At 44.6% G+C, this 23,681-nt stretch overlaps 1 protein-coding gene across 2 annotated transcripts in view; it reads right to left on the bottom strand.

The window, feature by feature from the left end:
• Nucleotides 1-23,681, bottom strand: part of LOC143941042 (phospholipid-transporting ATPase IC-like) — a 170,382-nt gene that overhangs the window by 123,996 nt on the left and 22,705 nt on the right. The window contains exons 2-3 of one of the 2 annotated variants that reach the window (XM_077462951.1): nucleotides 11,422-11,588; nucleotides 6,859-6,956 (exon numbers count right to left, since the gene is read on the bottom strand). In XM_077462951.1, the coding sequence (XP_077319077.1) occupies nucleotides 6,859-6,956; nucleotides 11,422-11,587 (264 nt within the window). In that variant the 5' untranslated portion in view covers nucleotide 11,588. The remainder of the gene's footprint in view (nucleotides 1-6,858; nucleotides 6,957-11,421; nucleotides 11,589-23,681) is intronic. The other variant, XM_077462952.1, reaches the window with a different exon arrangement.

Below are 23,681 nucleotides of genomic sequence, written 5' to 3'. Positions count from 1 at the left end.
TTTTGCTGTCTGTTATTCTCAATGCTTCAGATATGCCACCTAAAGGAAAGGGTATTTGGAGGATGAATTCGGCTCTGCTGGATGATGAGGAGATAAGACAATCCTTTGAGGCTTTTTTTCAGGCTCAGGTAACCATCCTGGATTTCTGCAGCAGTAAGTCGGAGTGGTGGGAGCTTGCCAAAAGCCGGATTAGTGGGTTTTTCAAGGCCATAGGAAAAAGGAAACAGCTTGGTAAGTACATTGCCTACCAGCAGCTGCGGAGAAAACTTGACTGCCTTGTCTCGAGTGGTGGAGATTCAGGGGCAATCTCTGAGGTGAAACTTCTCCTTAGGAAGTATCAGTATGACCGGCATGCTTCTTTGGTTCTGGAAAGGGACTATGGGAAATATCACTCGCCCGACCCTTATCAGAACTGCAAACAAAGCGCAGCAGTTAAGACGGTTGTTGGGCTAAGGGACAGTACGGGCTCTTTGACAAAATCCAGGTCAGGGATCCTGGAGGTCTCAAGGTCTTTTTATGTAGATCTTCTGGGAGAGAAGTACCTCGATCGGGCAAAGATGTCGAGTTTTCTGGATTCTACACCAGGTCTGGGAAATAACATTCCGCTGGCAAGTTTGACAGGGGAAATCACAGCAGAAGAGGTAGTCAAAGCTATAGATGGTCTGGCTATTAAGAAAACCCCGGGGCCAGACGGATTGACGGCTGAATTTTATAAGACTTTCAAATCCAGCTTGGTACCTTATCTTGTGGAGGTATTTAATGGCTGTCTGCAGGAGGGTTCACTCCCTCCCTCCATGAGACAATCTGCTGTGATTCTGTTGTCAAAAGGCAAGGATCCCTCGATGATTGAGAATTGGCGCCCCATTAGCCTTCTCAATGTCGATAGAAAGATTCTGGCAAAGATAATTTTCTGGCGCTTGTCGTCAGTAGCAGACAAACTTCTTTCTCGTCAGCAGCACTGTTCGGTCCAGGGCAGAAGCACTTTTTCAGCGGTTTTAGCTGTCCGGGAGGCTCTGGAACATTGCAGGGCTGAAGGCTGGGGAAAGTATTTGCTGGCATTGGATCAGGCAAAGGCTTTTGATCGTGTCAATCATGAGTACCTCTGGCTTCTCCTTGACAAGTATGGCCTGGAGGGTGGGTTTATTGGATGGCTTAAGACTTTATACAGAGAGGCAGAGAGCTTCATGCTTGTTAAAGGTTGGGTTGGACGGCCCTTCAGGGTTGGATCGGGGGTGCGCCAGGGGTGTCCACTGAGCCCTTTGCTATACGTGTTTGCAATCGACCCCTTCATCAGAAGACTAGAGAGTGGACCATTGTGCGGGGTGCCGGTGGGCATTACTGGTGAGCCGCCCTTGAGGGTTGTAGCCTATGCTGATGACGTTTCTGTCTTTGTCTCTGGGACAGAGGAGGCGCAAGAGGTTGTCTCAGTTATAGAGCAGTATTCTGAGGCATCAGGCTCCAAGGTCAACCATGATAAGAGTGAAGTTTTTTGGATGAGTGAGGGAGGTGAGAGCTTTGCACTTCCGGACACCTTCCCCAGGCCTCAGCAGAAAGTCAAAGTATTAGGCATCGAGTTTGGCCCTGATGATTACAGTAAGTCAAATTGGGAAGCCAGGCTGAATGATGCTGATGTCAAGGTGAAATGCTGGAAGGGGTGGCGGCTCTCCTTGAGGGAAAGGGTGGACTTGATTAAGACCTACCTGATTCCTACCTTTCTGTATGTCAGCTTTGTTTGCATCTTGCCAGAGTCTTGCTATACCAGGATTTATAGTTGTTTCTTCCAGTTATTATGGGGGAACAGGCTGAATCTTGTGAAACGGAATGTGACTTACCTATCTAGGCGGAAGGGTGGCCTCTTCTCTCTGATGTTTTTGAAGCGCAATTTTGGTAACATGCTAGCAGAGAGACCGCCTGGATAGGTAGGTATTTTCCAGATCTGGTTTAGACCTTTTCTGGACTGTTGGGAGAGTGGCGGCCCAGTGAAAAGCCTGAGGATCAAGCATGGTAAGCTCCCGGCTTATGTTGCCCCGTGCCTGAAAATTCTTAGACGGTGGCATGTGACAGCGGAGGATATCAGGTCCCTTCCTAGGAGACTCCTGGGTGAGAAGATTGTGGGTACTGTCTTTCATGCGCCACTGGCATTAAGGGATTGCCCAGGTCATATTATGAGGGAGGGTTTACGTTTAATAAATTCTGAGCGGATTCCCTTGAAATTTAGGGACCAGGCCTGGCTCGCTTTTCACGGTAGGCTCTATGTGAGGGGGAACATGAAGTGCCGCTCTTTGGACAATCGTGGTTGTCCAAGAGCGGAGTGTCAGGGTGAGGTGGAAACCATGGACCACTTCTTGCTTCAGTGCCCTTTCAATATAGAAGTCTATAAAAAGGTGGGGAGGGCTCTGAATATTCCTTTCCTGCCTAGCATGTCTTATGCTGAGTGGGTGTATGGAGCATTGCAGAATCGCAAGGGATTTGATTTGGACACTCTTTTTTTTAGTCAGCTTAGTAGTCCGATATTACACCTGGAATGCACGGTGTCAGGTATCCCTTCGGCAGAAAGTCCTTCCTGTTCCGGTGGTGGTGTGTGAGATTCTTGGTGAGGTAGGGAAAATTCGGGGTCTTGAGAAAGACAGATGGCGGCCAAGGGTCTGGATAAAGGCGTGGAGGAATATCAGGCCTGTAGCAGGGGCGGATCCAGGGGGGGGGCAACGGGTCAATTGCCCCCTCCGAGAATACCGGCAAAGCCGGTTCCGCGGGTCCAATCGCGGCCGGTTCCGCGGGTCCAATCGTGGCCGGTTCCGCGGGTACCAGCGGGCCGGTTCCGCGGGTCCAATCGCGGCCGGTTCCGCGGGTCCAATCGCGGCCGGTTCCGCGGGTACCCGCGCGGCCGGTTCCGCGGGTACCCGCGCTGAGTGGATGGGTGAGGGGGGGGCAGCTGGGCAGTTTAGGAGGGCTGCTGGCCAATCAGGCAGCCAGCAGGCAGGGGAGCAGGGAGATGACATCATCTCTCACTGCCCTGCATCCCTCCAGTCCTGCCCTCACTGTGTAGGAAGCTGTGTGCAGCAGAGAGATTGCATCATCTCTCTGCTGCCTATCTTCACTCTGGGACCCAACAAAAGACCACCTTAGCAGAAAAGTGACACAGTAGGTGACAATCCGCAATGTGTGGCAGGCTTCGTGGCAAGTGGCAATCCGCAATGTGTGGCAGACTACGTGGCAAGTGGCAATCCACAATGTGTGGCAGACTACGTGGCAAGTGGCAATCCGCAATGTGTGGCAGACTACGTGGCAAGTGGCAATCCGCAATGTGTGGCAGACTACGTGGCAAGTGGCAATCCACAATGTGTGGCAGACTACGTGGCAAGTGGCAATTCGCAATGTGTGGCAGGTGACGTGGCAAGTGGCAATCCGCAATGTGTGGCAGGCAACGTGGCAAGTGACAATCCGCAATGTGTGGCAGGCGACGTGGCAAGTTGCAATCCGCAATGTGTGGCAGGCAACGTGGCAAGTGACAATCCGCAATGTGTGGCAGGTGACGTGGCAAGTGACAATCCCCAATGTGTGGCAGGTGACGTGGCAAGTGACAATCCGCAATGTGTGGCAGGTGACGTGGCAAGTGACAATCCGCAATGTGTGGCAGGTGACGTGGCAAGTGACAATCCCCAATGTGTGGCAGGTGACGTGGCAAGTGACAATCCGCAATGTGTGGCAGGCTACGTGGCAATCCGCATCTGGTGGCAGGCGACGTGGCAAGTGACAATCCGCAATGTGTGGCAGGTGACGTGGCAAGTGACAATCCGCAATGTGTGGCAGGCTACCTTGCAAGTGGCAATCCGCAATGTGTGGCAGGCTACGTGGCAAGTGACAATCCGCAATGTGTGGCAGGTGACGTGGCAAGTGACAATCCACATTTGGTGGCAGGCGACATGGCAAGTGACATCCTCAGGGCTCCCACTGATTCTGCATTATGGTGAGATGAACCATTTAATTTTATATTACAATGTATTAATAGAAATAATGCGCTTCAATCATCCTGACACCATAACAACCATGTTGCCGTAATGATTGAAGCGCAAATACCAGCCATTTCCCATATAAATTGCCCCCAAAAAAACATATTTTATAGCAGTGCCCCTCCCGAGACTAGACTCTGGATTCGCCCCTGGCCTGTAGCTGCTGTTTGTTGATCTCTGGGTGTTGGGTTCTTTCCCTGTTTTCTCTCTGGACACTCCCTTAGATTTTCAAAGTTAAACATATTTTTTTTTGAAGAAAGGCTACATACACATGATAATCTATGTTTCTTGGTCTGAATGGTAATCAAATTTAGTAATGGGTATGTATGTGTGTATATGTGTGTGTATGTATATATAATGTGTATGTGTATATATGGTATAATACAGAGATATTTCTCTTGGTTGGGAAAAACCTTTTGTTTCCCATATTATAGGTTGAAGTAAGCCTTTATTATTATGTTTAGTCGTGTATACAAGATGTTATGCATATGTGTGTATGTATATATAAAAAAAAAAAAAAAATGTATATATAATATTTTATTTATTTTTGTATAAAAAAGTTGGATTGTGTTTCTTGTTTGCAAGATTCTCAAAATAAAAAATTGGCAACTCAATATTGAACCCTACAGACTAAGACTGGGATGCCATTAAATTTCATGTGTTTAATAATATAGTGTACATTATTTTCTCTTTATATTCATTAAGAGATTGTTGAATGTGGGTATATTATTTTATTATCTGATATATATAATTTTTTTCACATGATTTGATGATTCATATGAATACTGAGGTGTTTTCAATATATTTTTATAGTTACAGTTTTTTTTTTTTTTGCATCTTTCACATTATTTACACATGATTTGATGATGTTTTGAGTTATTTTGCATTCTTACACATACTGGAGCGCTTTACTACTTTCTTCTTTAGAATTATTAACACTGTATGTGTTGTTTTGCCTGTTTATGACCTCTCACTATCATGTAGTATATAACTTCCGCTGCCGTTGAAATTGCCTTTAGTGTTGAATCTAGAGCATATGTTTGTGCATCACCATTGTTCATTCATGTTGTCAATTAATATATGGCATGAACTGACAATTATATTGCCGCTATAATTTTCTTCTGTTCTCTTGTGAACTTTAAACACAAATCTCCACAGCTGGATCTAAGATACGATCTTGTACAAACAAGTGGAATTTGCAGACTTCTCTCCAGTATGCCTGTTTAGGCCTGATTCACACTTGTGCAGGTTGCAGTTTGCATATTGCAGGTGAATTTTGTGTTTTTTTCAATACACATCTTTAACCACTTAAGCCCCAGACCAATTTGCAGCCAAAGGACCAGGCCCCTTTTTGCGATTCGGCACTGCGTCGCTTTAACTGACAATTGCGCAGTCATGCAATGTGGCTCCCAAACAAAATTGGCGTCCATTTTTTCCCACAAACAGAGCTTTCTTTTGGTGGTATTTGATAATCTGTGCTGTTTTTATTTTTTGCGCTATAAACAAAAATAGAGCAACAGTTTTGAAAAAAATGCAATATTTTTTACTTTTTGCTATAATAAATATCCCCCAAAAATATATAAAATAATTTTTTTTCCCTCAGTTTAGGCCGATACGTATTCTTCTACATATTTTTGGTAAAAAAAATCGCAATTAGCGATTATTGATTGATTTGCGCAAAAGTTATAGCGTTTACAAAATAGGGGATAGTTTTATAGCATTTTTATAGATATTTTTTTTTTTACTAGTAATGGCAGTGATCAGCGATTTTTATTGTGACTACTACATTATGGTGGACACATCGGACATTTTTTACACATTTTTGGGACCATTGTCATTTATACAGCAATCAGTACTATTTAAATGCATTGATTCCTGTGTAAATGACACTGGCAGTGAAGGAGTTAACCACTAGGGGGCGAGGAGGGGTTATGTGCGACTTTTTTTTTACTGTAGGGGGGCGTGGCCTGGCATGTCACTGATCGTCTTTGCCTATAACAGGGAACAGACGATCGGTGACAGCCACAGTAGGAAGCACGGGGAGAGGTTTGTTTACACAGACCTCTCCTCATTCTTCAGCTCTTTGACCCAATCATGGGACACCAGTGGGCGATCGGGTCCTCTTGTCCCGTGGCCACGGTCACGGAGCTCAGGACCGGGTCGCGAGTGCGCCGCCGGGGAGCGCTCGCGACCCATGGCTGGGCACTTAAAGAGCTACGTACAGGTACGTGATTGTGCCCAGCCGTGCCATTCTGCCGACGTATATATGTGCAGGAGGCGGTCCTTAAGTGGTTAAATCATTGAAGTCTATAGAACCAAAAACCAGAAAAAAGTTTTTGGCCCTTTCCATAAAATGCACAGATGTAAACTACATCCATAGGAATCCATGTTAAATGGACTGTAGTGAGTTTCTGCAAAACTGAAATTGCAATAAAAAATGCGGAGGCATGAACCAAGCCTTAAGCCCCATACATACTATCAGATTTTCTGCTGATTTTTGTCTTCAGATTTACCAAAACCATATAGTGCAAGGGCCTGCCTGATTGCATACAAATTGAAACTCCTAAGGTTTGACCTCCTATTATATGGTTTTGGTAAATCTGAAGGAAAAAATCAGCAGAAAATCTGTTAGTGTGTATGGGGCTTAAGTGAAGCCTGTCTTCGGAATTCTTAGTTATTTGGGAAAGGGATCAATCCTGCCTGAAGAAGACCGTTTTTTTAATCCGTATTCCATAATATGTGACACTTCTACTTTTCAGTCTTCCCTTTTTATAAAATGTACAATGATACTTATTAGAAAAAAAAAAGTTTGATTCTTACAGGAAAAGAAGTAAAATAAAATACATACAGCATATTTACTTTTCTTAAAGAAGAAATAATGTTTCTTCATGAATTGTGGTTGATTGCAGAAGTTAGGATCGTTTGCTTTCACCTTCCAGTTGCAAGCTGAAAGGAAAGAAGAGATTTTTTAGAATGACTGAGCTTTTTATTTTGGGTGGTGAGCAGTGCACCACGGTTCATTTCCGAGAAGCGGAGATGGGTCCAGGATGATACACCTTTTTTTTCCCTCCAATACTTTATTTAACTGCTTCTCTACGGCCACAGTATATAGACGTCGCAGTAGGGAAGCGGTTAAACCGGGATCTTGGTTGAGGCTACAACCATGATCCCGTATAATTTTTTTCAAGCTGGCGATTGTCTTTTAATGTAAGGCCCCTTCCACACTGGGACGGTGCGGGCGTTGGCGGTAAAGCGCTGCAATTTTTAGCGGCGCTTTACCGTCGTTTTAGCAGCGGTCTGCGGCCACTAGAGGGGCAGTTTTAACCCCTGCTAGTGGCCGAAAAAGGGTTAAAACCACCCGCAAAGCGCCTCTGCAGCGGCGCTTTGCCGGCGGTATAAAGCACAGTGTCACTTAAATGGAAATAGTATACTGTATGTATCCTGAATTTTTGGAAAGAGGGTAACACAGAGTATAAATGGCAGATAGTAGGGAACCAGTCGGTCACTTTTCAGCGGTGTAATGGCAATATGCTGACTATGGTGCTCCAACAATCTTAGCCTAAATAGGCTATCCCACCATAAGTGTGTATGGGCAATTTAATTACCCTGACATGTTCATAATAGTCATGAGGTGACCTTAGATGACTCCACATACACTGGGTAAAGGTCTGGCTTGGACAATGATGCACGGGTGCTGTCGCCACAATAGGAGGTGGACAAGTAAGCACACTGATTAGCATGGCGAACCGTGTCCAAGCATGGCTGCCACTTAGGGCCATCTGGGAAAACTGATAGTACAGTGCTAATGATGCCCGTAGGCTCTCACCATTCCCATCTACTCGGGTCTATGTGTATTCCATTCCGTCTCTGTTTTACTGATGTGAGATGTAGTGAATTAGCCCCTGGATCACATCTATGTGTCCATGGAGATTTTAGGGGGATCAAAGTCACTCGTAAAACTGTCTCAGTGCTGCATGCAATGCTGGATATCCACTTATGCCTGGAATTTCAGAGGTAGCATGTCATATCACAGCTACATGTCAGCAGGCTCCGCTCTCACCAGTGCAGCCTATGCTGATGCTGGCAGCCAAGCCTGTGTTGAATCTGAGTCAAGGTGAGTGACTCTAGGAGGCTGGATGGCTCATCAGAAAGCACCTCTGGTACTTCCCCCCTACTTGCCGGAACCTTGGAGAAGCTTCCAGAAGAATGGGAGGGAGGTTAGGGGGATCTGCCTGGAGTATTAAGGAGGGTCCCAGCCAATCCCCAGCAAATGGCCTGGCAGGGAGTAGGCCCCTCTCAAATACTTAGGGTTAGGCCAACGGGGCAAAGTGGATTTAAGGTGGAAGCTGGAGATGGAGTGATGAGGAAGCTGTCGGAGGCCCTTGAGGGTAGCCTGCTAGTCTTGGAGGGGAGAGGGGGGGTGACCTCGGGCCTGGGGTTCTGATGCTGGAGGGATCCTCCTAAGACACATGGAGGAGTCTGTCCAGAGGCACAGGACCAAGAGTGAAGACAGCAGGAGCCAGCTAGTACATCCAGGAGATCGCCAGGGAGAAGACAGCCGGGTGGCTGGTGAGTAAGACAGTCTGGGAGGACTGTGGGAAGTAGCCAGGGAGGGCTAGTGAATGGGGCAGCTGCAGCCAGACAGGAAGTGCTGGGATTAGTAGCCACAGGAATGTAGCGGGACGCTGGACTTTTCTCTACACAACCAAAAGGGGCCCACGGTTCCTGCCTGTAAAGGGCATTTGCTTGATCTGGCTGAGTGCCTGGCCAGATCCACCAAACAGTGTTCCAGCTGGGTCTGTGCTGTTTCTGCAAGCAAGTGACGTGGTTAAGGAAGAGGAGTGTTTTACAGCAAGTGCATATAGTTAGAGTGTCCCTGAAGAAGTTTGTTTCAGTCAAGTGGGCGTCCCATAATCACCCCATCCTTATCCAAGTTTATTAACCCCTAATAAAAAAACAAATACAAAGTGTCTCAAGTGTGCGTGTGGAAATTTGGTTTGCCTGGCTGTGCAGGGTGGATCACTATTTATTAGCGGCTCCTACAGGGGATGCGCTACAACTGCTATATGCTGCTGATGAGAAAAGGTATTTAGCAATATTTACTAAATAATTGCATTTCCATGTTATGTGTACTGTGGGAAACCAGATATGGTGAATGCAGGGTCCTGGGTTTAGTAAAACTTTAAGCCTGGCCATACACATGGAAATTTGACGGAGCAATGAAACTTTAAATGCCAATTTTTGTTAAATCACAAAGCAGTCAAAGACATAAAATCATGACTAAACACATGGAGAAGGAATTGGAATTACCCCTTTGAATATGGCAGAAAAATACAATCACAAAACAATTGTAGATTTTTTCCCATTACAATTCTTTTTCAGTTTGACATTTCAGTAAACTGTATTAAATATGTATTGCCTAAATTCTGGTGGTCGATCAAACTCACATGTAGTAGATTGTTTTTTGGTGCTTACTTGCCATCATATTTGTCATTCCCATTGGTCAAAAGTAATTGAAATTGTCTTAAAATTAGGAGTATGGCCAGCTAAAGACTGAATTTACAGCTAAGCTACAAATGTCCTCATAGCAAACTGTGAGATAAAGCATCTGTAGCAAAATCTTTAACGATATATAAGAATTAACGGACTGGTAATAATAGTAGATGGCTAAAAACTGAGCTAGACCTGGTCCCTCAGCACTTCCTGAAGCTTGTTGAAAGCCTGCTAGCAGCTTGCTTAAAGTGGCAATCAGCACTCTCATTAGGCTTTGTGTTCAATATTTACAAACTGGAGCTGAATGGTACCTTAAAAGCTTCAATAAAGTTTGCTAAAAGTTCTGCAAATGCTTTGCCAACACTTGCTTTTCACACCGCTCTAAGCCCTTGTACACACGGTCGGACATTCTGACAACCAAATCCGTCTGATTTTGTCCAACGGATTTTGTCCGAAACTGTTGCATACACACGGTCGGACAAAGTTGTCAGAAAATCCGATCGTACATAAAGTGATGACGTTATTTCGTTAGGACGGGACTACGTTCAGGCTAGTAGCTAATAGCACTTTGTCCGATCTGAATTCTCTACACATGATCGGACAAAGTCCGATCGGATCATGTTGTCGGAAAATTTTATAGACAAGTTGGAAAACTTGGTCCGTTGGATACTCCGACGGAAACAGTCCGATGGAGCCCACACACAGTCGGATTATCCGACAACACGGTCCGATCGGACACCTTCCGTCGTAATGTCCGACCGTGTGTACAAGGGCTTATACAAGCTGAAGCAGACCTTAATGCCGCGTACACACAATCGGAATTCTCGTCAGAAAAAGCTCTGATGGTTTTCCCATCGGAATTCCGACGGAATTTCGCTCAAAGGCCGCGTACACACGGGCGGACTGTCTGTCCAACTTAGTCCGCTGAAACACATTTCAGAGGACAGTCCGCTCGTGTGTGGGCTTCAGCGGACTTTTTCAGCGGACTGTCTGGCGGACTAAGTCTTTCGGAATTTCCGTAATACAGTCCGTCCAACTTTGGTTTCAGCGGACAGTCCGCTCGTGAGTAGGCAAGTTGGACGGACTAAGTATGGCGCATGCTCAGAAAGGATTTACACGGCCGAAGGTTGCATTGCAGTGTATTGGACGTCGTATTTCTAGTCCCGTCGTACGCGCTGTACACGTCATCGCGCAAGCTTTCAGCGGACTGTCTGTTCATCGTGTGTGGTCAAGTCCGTTCATTCAAAAGTAGGACGGACTGTCCGTCGGATTGTCTGACGGACTTAGTTGGCCAGACAGTCCGCCCGTGTGTACGCGGCTAAACTGTCTTGCCTACACACGGTCACACTAAATTCCGGCGATCAATAACACCGCAACATACAACACGTTCGACTGCACTATAAAAGGGAAGTTTAATGCTTCCGAGCATGCGTAGATTTTTTTTCCTAGCATGCGTCTGAATTTTGCGTGTCGGAATTGCATACACACGATCGAAAAATCCGATAGAAAGGTTTTCCATCGGAAAAATTAAGACCAGGCTCTCAATCGAAAGACCGTCGGAAATGCCGACAGAAAAAGACCGATGGGCATACACACGGTCGGAAAATCCGATGAAAAGCTCCCATCGGACTGTTTCCATCGGATATTCTGGCCGTGTGTACGCAGCATTAGGGTTGATTTTTTTTTATAGGCAAAAAGTGAAAATGTAATTGAAAAGTGAACAGCCTATTTAACTTTAGTAAATCGACTGTATTGTACTGGCTGCCAAGAATGAGTGTATTTTGTTGATATCGTATCTTCATATTCTGTACAGCCTGGATATACAGTATAGGCATGTTAACATGTAGAGGCTATTACTTTTACTTAATTATGTTTATTTAAATGGATAAAAATTAAATCAGAGAGAAATAACACTTGCCTTTGGATGTCTGTTCCTGTTCAGGACGTGTCGTGACTTCATTTTCCTCTGGTCCTGGAGACTGGGGGCTGTCTAGCTCATCATCTGTCTCATCATCTGAATATGGTAGCTCTTCATCATTTGGACATTCTGAATCCTGACTTACCCCCCGTCCACCTCTTGCCATGCTGCTCACCAATATAGGAAAATTAACAGGTTAGTACATGTTCTGCCCACTGGGCCTTTATTCAATTTATCTGTGTTTATGTGCTTGAAATAACATGTTGGTTTTCTTGCTGTATAACAAGCTAGTTATGCAGAGCACAGGTGTCACCTACTGTTCCCTTTCTGGTATATCTTTAGCTGTTTGTATTAGTTACATATTGCAATTTCTTAGAATTTGTTAATAAAGTTGTTTGGAACCTGTGCATTCTGGGAGATTCTCTAGAGGAAGTTCCATTTTAAAGAGGAACTGCAGTCTGCTCACGTAAGTTGTAATAAAAACATCTTTGCCATTCTGGAGCTTCCCTCCAACCACTGTGCATATTATTTTATATATACTGTGATTCTATACTTGCCAAATATGCTGCAGAAATCTTCCTCCACTGAGTCTGGCTGCAACCATTTTAACTGTGGGCAGCGGAAGCTGCTGCCTGTTCTCTTCCTGGATTTACAAAGACACATAGAGGACACACCCTCTTATGACTCATTCCCCCTGACTTCCTGGCTAAACTCTCATGAGAGTGAGAGCTGTGCATGATGTCATAAGCCTAGGATTTTTACCACACAAGAAAAGGGAAGTGGGCTGTATAAGACCATTAGTGGCAGAAAAAAAATGTTTTACTAAGTTTTACTGTTTTTTACTTAAAACAACAATGGCGGAAGATTTAATAGATCGAAAGTTGAAAAAATGACTGAAGTTCCGCTTTAAGTATCTTCAGCAAAGCAGTGTATGGCTGTTTCTCCATATCTCGCCATCACCCCTCAGCGAGCTTAAAAAGTGAGTCCTTGTTATCCCATTCTGTGTTATAGAGCATTGTTTCTTTGTTATATCCAATATTATACTGATTGATGTTTGTTTTATCATTTTTTAGTTTTACTTGGCTCGTTCTAAAAAATGTAAGATCAAAGAAATATGGTATCTGAAGTTTATGGAGCAGGAAGGTTTAGCTTTCTGTCCTACAGACAGAACAGTGCAAGCAAAGCCAATATTTCTGCACCAGGTACTGTCAGGTGAGTCACCACCTGGCATTTTATACACTATATGGCCAAACATTTGTGATCACATAACCTTCAAACCTATATGAGCTCGTTGGACATCCCTTTCCAAATACATGGACATATTAAGATGGTGTTGCTAGTAAATAGGACCCCAACCCACCATCTTCCTCGTTTGCATCAAGAACAGCCTCCACTATTTTTAGAAGGCTTTCAATAAATCCCTGCACTTGCTGCTCACTACCATCACTTGAAAACACAGAAGCCTGGCGTCTGTGCTTACAAGAGACAGTGATACTCTTCCAGTGGCTCCACACAGAACCAACCCTGCCCAGCATATCCCTGTGAGCACAGAGGAGGGGTCCCACTTTGTGAACAGCTGCAGTAATCTGGTGGCAGCAACTCCAGCTAAACAAGTATAAACCTTTGCAAAATTTATGGGATAATGTGTTGAATCAGATCTAACTATCACATATTCATTTTACAATTCAGGTGAGGAGAGGGGATTTGGAGGTGGGAGGACAGCTCTATACTCCTAGACCAACAGTGGGTATAGAATAGTGTATGTGGAGGTTTTCTATTTGAGTGTATTGGTTTTCTTTCCTTTTTTTTTCTCTCTTAGTTGAACTGGATAGACTTATATCCTTTTCAGCAAGATTAAGTATGTAACTCCTGCACCCAGAACTCTGTGCATAGCACACTCCTAAACCCAGATATCTGTGCATAGCACACTCCTGAACCCAGAACTCTGTGCATAGCACACTCCTGAACCAAGAACTCTGTGCATAGCACACTCCTGAACCAAGAACTCTGTGCATAGCACACTCCTGAACCCAGAACTCTGTGCATAGCACACTCCTAAACACAGATCTCTGTGCATAGCACACTCCTGAACCAAGAACTCTGTGCATAGCACACTCCTGAACCAAGAACTCTGTGCATAGCACACTCCTGAACCAAGAACTCTGTGCATAGCACACTCCTGAACCAAGAACTCTGGGCATAGCACACTCCTGAACCAAGAACTCTGTGCATAGCACACTCCTGAACCCTTCACTCTGTGCATAGCACACTCCTGAACCCTTCACTCTGTACATAGCACACTCCTGAACCCTTCACTCTGTACATAGCACACTCCTGAACCCTTCACTCTGTACATAGCACACTCCTGAACCCTTCACTCTGTACATAGCACACTCCTGAACCCTTCACTCTGTACATAGCACACTCCTGAACCCTTCACTCTGTACGTAGCACACTCCTGAACCCTTCACTCTGCACGTAGCACACTCCTGAACCCTTCACTCTGTACATAGAACACTCCTGAACCCTTCACTCTGTACATAGCACACTCCTGAGCCCTTCAATCTGTACGTAGTACACTCCTGAACCCTTCACTCTGTACAAAGCACACTCCTGAACCCTTTACTTTATACGTAGTACACTCCTGAACTCTTAACTCTGTACATAGCACACTCCTGAACCCTTCACTCTGTACGTAGCACACTCCTGAACCCTTCACTCTGCACATAGCACACTCCTGAACCCTTCACTCTGTACAAAGCACACTCCTGAACCCTTTACTTTATACGTAGTACACTCCTGAACTCTTAACTCTGTACGTAGCACACTCCTGAAACCTTCACTCTGTATGTAGTACAGTCCTGACACCTTCATTCTGTACATTGCACACTCCTGACCGCTTCACTCTGTACATTGCACACACCGCCAAAAAAGTATTCATACCCCTTGAAATTTTTCACATTTTGTCATGTTACAGCCAAAAACATAAATGTATTTTTATTGGGATTTTATGTGATAGACCAACACAAAATGGCACATAATTGTGAAGCGGAAAGGAAAATTATAAATGGTTTTCAAAATGTTTTACAAATAAATATCTGAAAAATGTGGCATGCATTTGTATTCAGCATCCTTTACTCCGATACCCCTTACTAAAATCTAGTGGAACTAATTGCTTTCAGAAGTCACCTAATTAGTAAATAGACTCCACCTGTGTGTAATTTAATCTCAGTATAATTATGTTCTGTGAAGCCCTCAGAGGTTTGTTAGAGAACCTTAGTGAACAAACAGCATCATGAAGGCCAAGAAACATCCAAAAAGATCAGGGATAAAGTTGTGGAGCAGTTTAAAGCAGGGATAGATTATAAAAAAAATATCCAAAGCTTTGAACATCTCACGGAGCACTGTTCAATTCATAATCCGAAAATGGAAAGCATATGGCACAACTGCAAACCTACCAAGACACGGCCGTCCACCTAAACTGACAGACCGGGCAAGGAGAACATTATTCAGAGAAGCAGCCAAGAGGCCCATGGTAACTGTATTAGTCGTGCACTCCACAAATCTGGCCTTTATGGAAGAGTGGCAAGAAGAAAGCCGTTGTTGAAAGAAAGCCATAAGAAGTTCTGTTTGTAGTATGCGAGAAGCCATGTGGGGGACACAGCAAACATGTGGAAGAAGGTGCTGTGGTCAGATTGAATTTAACTTTTTGGCCTAAAAGCAAAACGCTATGTGTGGCGGAAAAACAAACACAGCACATCACCCTGAACACACCATCCTCACCGTGAAAACGCGGTGGTGGCATATTCCAAAAAATTGTGACAAAAAATCTCAACTTCAAAAACACGCCATGCCTTTTACTAAATACCTCAGTCTGTCTACTTTCCAAAAAAGTCATTTAGGGGTATTTGTACTGTCCTGGAGTTTTCAGGCCTCAAGAAATAAGATAGGGCATCAACACACCAGGATTGATCGATTTCCAGATATACAGGGGGTAAAATAAGTATTGAACACCATTTTTCTAGGAAAATATACACTATATTGTCAAAAGTATTGGGACACATGCCTTTACACGCACATGAACTTTAATGGCATCCCAGTCTTATGCCGCGTACACACGAGCGGACTGTATGGCATACTTAGTTCGTCATACAATCCGACGGACAGTCCGTCGTACTTTCCACTGAACGGACTTGACCACACACGGATACACAAACAGTCCGTCGAAAGCTTGCGCGATGACGTGTACAGCACGTACGATGGGACTAGAAATAGGAAGTCCAAGACACAGCAAAGCACCCTTCCGCCGTGTAAATCCTTTCTGGGCATGCGCCATTCTTAGTCCGTCGAACTAGCATACTGACGACCGTACTGTCCGCTGAAACCAAAGTACGACGGACAGAATTTCGAAAAAACCGAAATACTTAGAACGCCGGACTGCACGCTGAAAAAGTCAGCTGAAGCCCACACACGAGCGGATTGTCCGCTGAAATGTGTTTCGACGGACTAAGTACGCCATACAGTCCGCTCGTGTGTACGCGGCATTAGTCACTCATCCATGTGTTTACATATAAAAAAAACATTTGGATGCACTCATGATAAACTGAGCTTTCAATACAGGGTCAGTATATTTTCAGTTGTCTCATCATTTGATGTCACTATATCAATGCTTCTGTACTTTCATGTACCAGCTATGTGTTTCTCATATTGCTTTTTCTTTATAGATATATATGTACTTATGCTGATCCAATTTCCCTGAAGAAGAGTTGAAATACTTGAAACGCGTTGGAATACATTACCTGTATTTGCTGTGTATGCTCTCTGTTTACTGCATCCTTTTCTTTCTCCTATTTTTACCAATACACCTGTTAATGTGTCTTACATTCACGTGAGCTGTTCTTGCCTACATGTCTAATTATGTTTTAAATAAAATTCTTCAATAACGTACTATACTACTAAGGATTTGTCCTTTCCCTTAAAAGTCCCCAAGAGGTAACTTTTTCTGTACATACAATTTTTAGGATGTGGGTCAGGCCAAATCCAAACCAACTGCAGCACTTCCCCCCTTATTTTTATTAATCACGGGTAGCAAATACCCATTTTTCCTGGTTCAGTGCTCAGCCGGTTTATACGTATTTTTCACTTCTTGTATTACTTTCTATTCCCCTTTTATCTACAACCATGACTAGCTATGCTAATAGGAACTGGGAGAGTGCCATGTCAGAACACTATAAAAAACTTTACACACGAAGAGCAAAAGGATACTGAACTTTCTTCAGTCTTCTTTAATTTAAGAAAATTATTGGAAAAGAAATCCCTAAATCACTGGCATATTCACTCCTTCGAGCAATACCGGGCCAAAAATATAAATCCCTTTGGCCTTAGAATACAGATTTTTCCCACTATGGAGAATATTAGACATGTGCAATTAGTTGCGTACGAAGCGTAACTTCGTACGAATTTCCGTAAATTCATACATTTGTACGAATCCAAAATACGAATTTTTATGCACACGAATTCCGTACGAAATATGAAATTTCTTTTACGAATTTCGGATCCAAATTCATAACGAAAATTCGTAATTAACGAAAAGTTAACAAACCTAAAAGTTAAAAACCCAGGAAGTCAGCACAGCACAGGGATGGTGGGAACCCCTCATAATAATAAATTCATCAAAACAAAAATTCGTAATTGTTACGAAAAGTTAATGAACCTAAAAGTTAAAACCCCAGGAAGTCAGCACAGGGATGATGGGATCCCTATGGGAATTTGTATGCTTACAAATTTCATACGAAATTTCGTTAACGAATTTCGGATTCAAATTAAAATAAACTTTACTGGTGTTTTGTTCACCAGAGGAAGTCAGCACAGCACAGGGATGGTGGGAACCCATCATAATGATAAATTCATAACGAACTTTTGTTATTTTTACTAAAAGTTTACGAAGCTAAAGAAAATTCGTATTTTGTACAAATCTGAATTGAATTTCATACACGAATTATGAAATACAATTTTTTTTTTTCGTATGGAACAAAACACATTTTTTGACACCGCCCATGTCTAGAGAACATCCCCCCACCTTCAAAAAAGACTGGGAGGACAACTTGTCCACCTGCTCTAACAAAATGATGACCCTTCTGATCGATGAGTATAAAAGAACGATCAAGGAGCTAGACAAAGAAATTGATCCCTTATATGTACAACTCTCCACCCTTAAACCCACATTTCATATAACCAATTAGACAAAGAACTTAATGAGCATCTTGAACATTTCAACCGTGATATACTCTTTAAAAAAGAAAATAAACTTTTAAGAGATACCAAGGCCTTTCAGAAATCCAAAGCCTATCACTGGAATAATCCAAATTTTCATAATCGTTTTAATCCTAAACCTTCCACATCCACTAATAACCCCAACTTTTCTGATGCCTCATCAGTAAGGATGAGCTGAACACCCCCCGGTTCGGTTCGCACCAGAACCTTCGAACGGACCTAAAATTTGTACGAACTTTAGAACCCTATTAAAGTCTATGGGACTTGAACGTTCGAAATCAAAAGTGCTAATTTTAAAGGCTAATATGCAAGATATGCAACAGACAACACCAGCAATAAGGAGTATCTTCAGGTGTAGATTGTGCTGGAGGCACACAACACCCACTTTAACTCCTGCAGATGCCTGTATTAGAGAACACCAGCAATAAAGGGTAGGTACAGGTGTATACTGTGCTGTGCTGGAGGCACACAACACCCACTAACTCCTGCAGATGCCTGTATTAGAGAACACCAGCAAAAAGGGTAGATACAGGTGTATATTGTGCTGGAGGCACACAACACCCACTAACTCCTGCAGATGCCTTTATTATAGAAAAAAAGCAATAAAGGGTAGCTACAGGTGTATACTGTGCTGGAGGCACACAACACCACTTTAACTTTAAGATGCCTGAGAAAAGAACACACTGTCCCTGCCTATCTAGCTCTTTCCCTGCATGCCGGAACACACTACACAAGGCTGCCAGTGATAGGCTTTGGATTCCTGAAAGGCCTTGGTATCTCTTAAAAGAATCAAGAATTCTGGCAGAGGGCCTACAAACATATTTTATCCATGAAAACTTGCAACCCCAACTTACCCCTGGGTAGACACGTCACCAACGTGCATGAAGGAATATGCCCTACATTCACTTTCTTGATTCTCGATCGGGTCCATCAGGGCATCCGAGGAGGGGACTCTAATAAATTACTTTTGCAGTTAGAACAAAGATGAATTTTTAAATTAAATGCCACCAAACCACCGGGCTGGAATGCCGTATCTTTCAAACCATTTCTGGACGGCTTTAACTCAGGGGGCTCCGAATGGGAACCCCCTGACTAGAGATCCACAGAATCACATATTTTCCCTTTTTTTTGTTTTTTTTTGGAATCTGTTAATTTTTTCATCCAAGTTCACATTTATATTTTATCATTTTTATTTTATTTTTTACACCAATTTTTAATGAAAATGCTCTTTTGTTGGTATCCATGTAAAGAAATATTCATGAGCTCTCCCCTTATCCTGTATTTGTACATTTGCTGCTCTGCTTCCCCCGCGGTGGCCACATGTAATCTGTGGGTCCTCTGCCTGTTCTGATTCTTCCTCCTCCCCCTTCTTTTGGGTTCCCCTACTCAGGGTACGTAGGGCCGCTACCAAGCGCCAGCGGTCCTTCCTTGTGTGGGGAGGCTGGGACACTCTCCTGTCCTCCACCTCCCCACCCACTTGCGCTGCAAGCCGTTGAAGCGGGCACAGGTCCCTTCCCACGGTTGGCTCTGACGTCACAACGCCAGGTGGTGCACAACCAGGAGTGACTTCCTCACAGGCCAGCCGACCGCAAGGTTTTCCTTGCGGCGGCTGCCCTGGAGACACAGAGCATGGCTAGCCGAGCTGGTGTGTCTCCACACACGGTCCTACTGTGCACACCTCGCGCAGAGGGAGTGGGCTCCCGTGCCATCGACTCAGGGGGCGTCACCCTCCCTCCCCTCTATCCCAGGCCACTCCCACTTCTGCTGCCTTCATATAGACGGTGTCCTATCAAATATGGTCCCCCATCGGATAGTGTCCGCTGTGTACTGCGCACGTGCAGTACACAGCACACACAGATTCCGAAAATAGCCGAGGATGAACGGCGCCTGCGTCGTGAGTCCAGGTTCTAGCCCCACCATCCAAGTGGACATAGAGTTAGAATAAAAAGAGCCGAGCGCAGCAAGGCCGAGCCTGAAGCGTGGCGAGCAAAGCTCGCCCACGAGGGGCCCTCTAATTTTCACAACCCTATGTCCGCTTGGATGGGGGGGCTAACACCTCCACTCACGGCGCAGGCGCCTTTCATCTTCGGAGATTTTCCAAAGCTTCGTCTGCCCCATACTGCACATGCGCAGTACGGGGCAGACACTATATGATGGCAGGACACTATATGCCAGAACAACGGCGCCAGCACACGCCAGTCCCACTGCTACTTACTCTGCACGGCGCTTTTGATATACCTCGACCCCGGTTAAGTACCCCATGAATTTTAGCACATCCAGTCTACTTGGCACCCTCTAGCCTTCATTGCTGAGCTAGCCGTCCCACTCATGTGGGGACCGCCACCGCCACTACTATTGTTTATGCTATCTTACCTATTCGTGGTTCCCTTTATCCATAGGTGTATGCACTGCCTGCACACCACCAGCAGGCTCTCAGCCTAAGGTACCCCCCTCTCTGGGACCACACTCCTTCCGCTGTCCCAGCTTATATGCCGCCTACCTGTTTAGCCTGTGGGACCCCAGCCAGTCTAACCTGCTTGTCACCAGTTTTGGTTTTCCTCCCCTTTGTGGCCTCACCAGGTAGTTACTGCATTACTACTATCACGATTGTCTCCCAGTGCAACCACGTCACATTATTGACGAGCTGCACCCGGGTCATTCTGATACACTTCTTATTTACTCTTTACTGATAGATTGCCCTCTCCGGGATTATTGGAGGGACCCTTCAGACGCCCTTTGTTGGGATTAACCCTTTCTCTGTTTGGGGGGGTTTTGACGGACGGGCATCACCCCCAGTTATGGACCATTGCGGGGGCACAGAGCAGTGTAACCTTCCCCACCCTGCTGTTTACCACACCAGTGCCCTCTATGGTTTTGTGTTTTTATATAAAAAAAAAATTGGATGCACTCATGATAAATTGAGCTTTCAATACAGGTTCAGTATATTTTCAGTTGTCTCATCATTTGATGTCACTATATCAATGCTTCTGTACTTTCATGTATCAGCTATATGTGTTTCTCATATTATTTTTTCTTTATAGATATATATGTACTTATGCTGATCCAATTTCCCTGAAAAAGAGTTGAAATACTCTAAACGCGTCGGAATACATTACCTGTATTTGCTCTTTATGCTCTTTGTTTACTGCATCCTTCTCTTTCTCCTTTTTTTTTTTTTACCAATACACCTGTTAATGTGTCTTACATTCACGTGGGCTGTTCCTGCCTACATACGTCTAATTTTGTTGTAAATAAAATTCTTCAATAACGTACTATACTACTAAGCATTTGTCCTTTCCCTAAAAAGTCCCCAAGAGGTAACTTTTTTCTGTACATCCATGTCTTTATGGACCTTGCTTTGTGCACTGGTCAAAGTCATTTGGTGGAGGGTATGGTGGATCATGGTATGGGGTTGTTTTTCAGGGGTTGGGCTAGGCGTCAGCATACCAAGACTTTTTGGCTAATTTCATGCTCCCAACTTTGTGGGAACAGTTTGGGGATGGCCCTTCATGTTCCAACATGACTGCGCACCAGTGCACTAAGCAAAGTCCATAAAGACATGCATGAGTGAGTTTGGGATGGAGGAACTTTACTGGCCTACACAGAGTCCTGACCTCAACTGGATAAAACATCTTTAGCATAAATGTTTTGCGAGAACAGTTTGGGGATGGCCCCCTGTTCCAAAATGACTGCTGTGCACCAGTGCACAAGGCAAGGGCCATAAAGACATGGATAAGCAAGTTTGGGGTGGAGGAACTTGACTGGTCTGCACAGAGTCCTGACCTCAACCCCATAGAACACCTTTGGGATGAATCAGAGAGGAGACTGCGAGACAGACCTTCTCATCCACATCAGTGCCTAACCTCACAAATGCGCTTTTAGAAGAATGGTCAAGCATTCTCATAGACACACTCCTAAACCTTGTGCACAGCCTTCCCAGAGGAGTTGAAGGTGTTATAGCTCCAAAGGGTGGGCCAACTCAATATTGAACCCTATGGACTAAGACTGGGATGCCATTAAAGTTCATGTGCGTGAAAAGCCAGCGTCCCAATACTTTAGAAAAAATTGTGTATTTCAAAGGTGCTATTGACATGAAATTTTCACCACATGTCGGTAACAACCCATGCAATCCATACATACAAAGAAACCAAAACAAATAAGTTAAAAAATTAATTTATGTGTAATAAAATGGAATAACATGGGGAAAATGTATGAAACACATGAAGAAAGGGAGGTGCAAAAAGGTATGGAAAGACACCAACTTAAATCTATCAGTAATTAGAAAGCAATCCTGCCCCTTGTCAGTGCAAATTAAAATCAGCTGATTCAGTCTCAACTGATGGCCTATAAAAAGGTGTCTCTGACCAAGGTGTCAGACTAGAAATGATCATCTCATGATGGGTAACAGCAAAGAGCTCTCTCAAGACCTTTACAACCCTATTGTTGCAAAACATACTGATGGCAGCCCTCAAAAATTCCACTCGCCTGCTTGTATTTTGCGAATGGATTTTGAGGGCTGGCAAGCTATGGATGTCACGGGGGGAACACTGCTGACAGCCTGGGTTGAATGGGAGTCCTTCTCCATGCGATCACAGAGGGGAAGAGAAAGCACAGCCAGCCGCCCGGATGATCAGAGTGCATTAAATACAGCGATAATATCTTTCATTTCACATTGCTGTGTTCCCCTGCTCTTGCTGTCGCATACTGCCCCTCATCCTGGTCCTGGGACTTTGATAGACAGATCACCAGTCCAATCCCGGGATGAGTGATCTGTCAATCAAAGTTCCCATCCAGGGGGTGGGGCTGTATGTGATGTTGAGCGGTGGGAACACAGCAATTGAATGAAAGCCGTTATCATTGTGTTCCCTGCACTCTGATCATCCGGACGGCTCTTCTGTTCCTCTCCTCTCCTGCACAGGTAGGCTGCATGGTGGACACAGGCTGCATGTTGTTCGAAGGCAGCATTGGTGGACACAGGCAGCATGGTGGGCACAGGCTGCACTGGTGGGCACAGGCTGCATGTTGGACATAGGCTGCATGGTGTGCAGAGACACAAGCTGCATGGAGGGCAGAGGCTGCATGGTGGACACAAGCTGCATAGTGGGCAAAGGCTGCATGGTGGACACAGGCTGCATGGTGGGCAGAGGCTGCATGGTGGACACAGGCTGCATTGGTGGACACAGACAGGCTGCATTGGTGGACACAGGCAGGCTGCATTGGTGGGCACAGGCAGGCTGAATTGGTGGGCACAGGCAGGCTGAATTGGTGGGCACAGGCAGGCTGAATTGGTGGGCACAGGCAGGCTGAATTGGTGGGCATGGATAAAGATGTTAATTTTTATAAGTTAATTCTGCATAAAACATTTAAGTGTCATTTCATGAGATAATTTATGAGGGCATGTTTAGGTCTGAAATTAAGGACGGGGCAGGGACGGTGTTGGGTGGGCCAACTGGTGGCGAGTAACCCTTGAGGCCTGGCTAGTAGCTCAGGACTTGTAATTTTGATGGCATTGGTTACAGAAGGATTTCTAAACTTCTGAATGTTCCAGTGAGCACTGTTGGGGCCATAATCCGGAAATGGAAAGAACATAATTCCACCATAAACTGGCCACCACCAGGTGCATCTCACAAGATTTCTGACAGAAGAGTGAAAAGAATCATCACAAGAGTTGCCCAAGAGCCAAGGACCACTTGTGCAGAGCTTCAGAAAGACCTGGTATTAGCAGGCACATTGTTACAAAGAAAACAATAATTAATGCACCCAACCGCCATGGACTGTACGCACGCTCACCATGCAAGACTCCATTGCTGAAGAAAAAGCACGTTGAAGCACGTTTACAGTTTGCTGCACAACATTTAGACAAGCCTGTGAAATACTGGGAGGATATAGTCTGTTCAGATGAAACCAAAATTGAACTCTTTGGATGCCATAATACACACCATATTTTGAGGTCAAATGGCACAGCACATCACCCCCAAAACACCCCC

The sequence above is a fragment of the Lithobates pipiens genome, unplaced genomic scaffold, assembly GCF_037356315.1.
Source record: "Lithobates pipiens isolate NorthernLeopardFrog02 unplaced genomic scaffold, aLitPip1_a1.2 Scaffold_3, whole genome shotgun sequence".
Taxonomy (NCBI): domain Eukaryota; kingdom Metazoa; phylum Chordata; class Amphibia; order Anura; family Ranidae; genus Lithobates; species Lithobates pipiens.
Note: the sequence above shows the minus strand (reverse complement) of the source record. Positions and strands in the feature narration are given on the sequence as shown.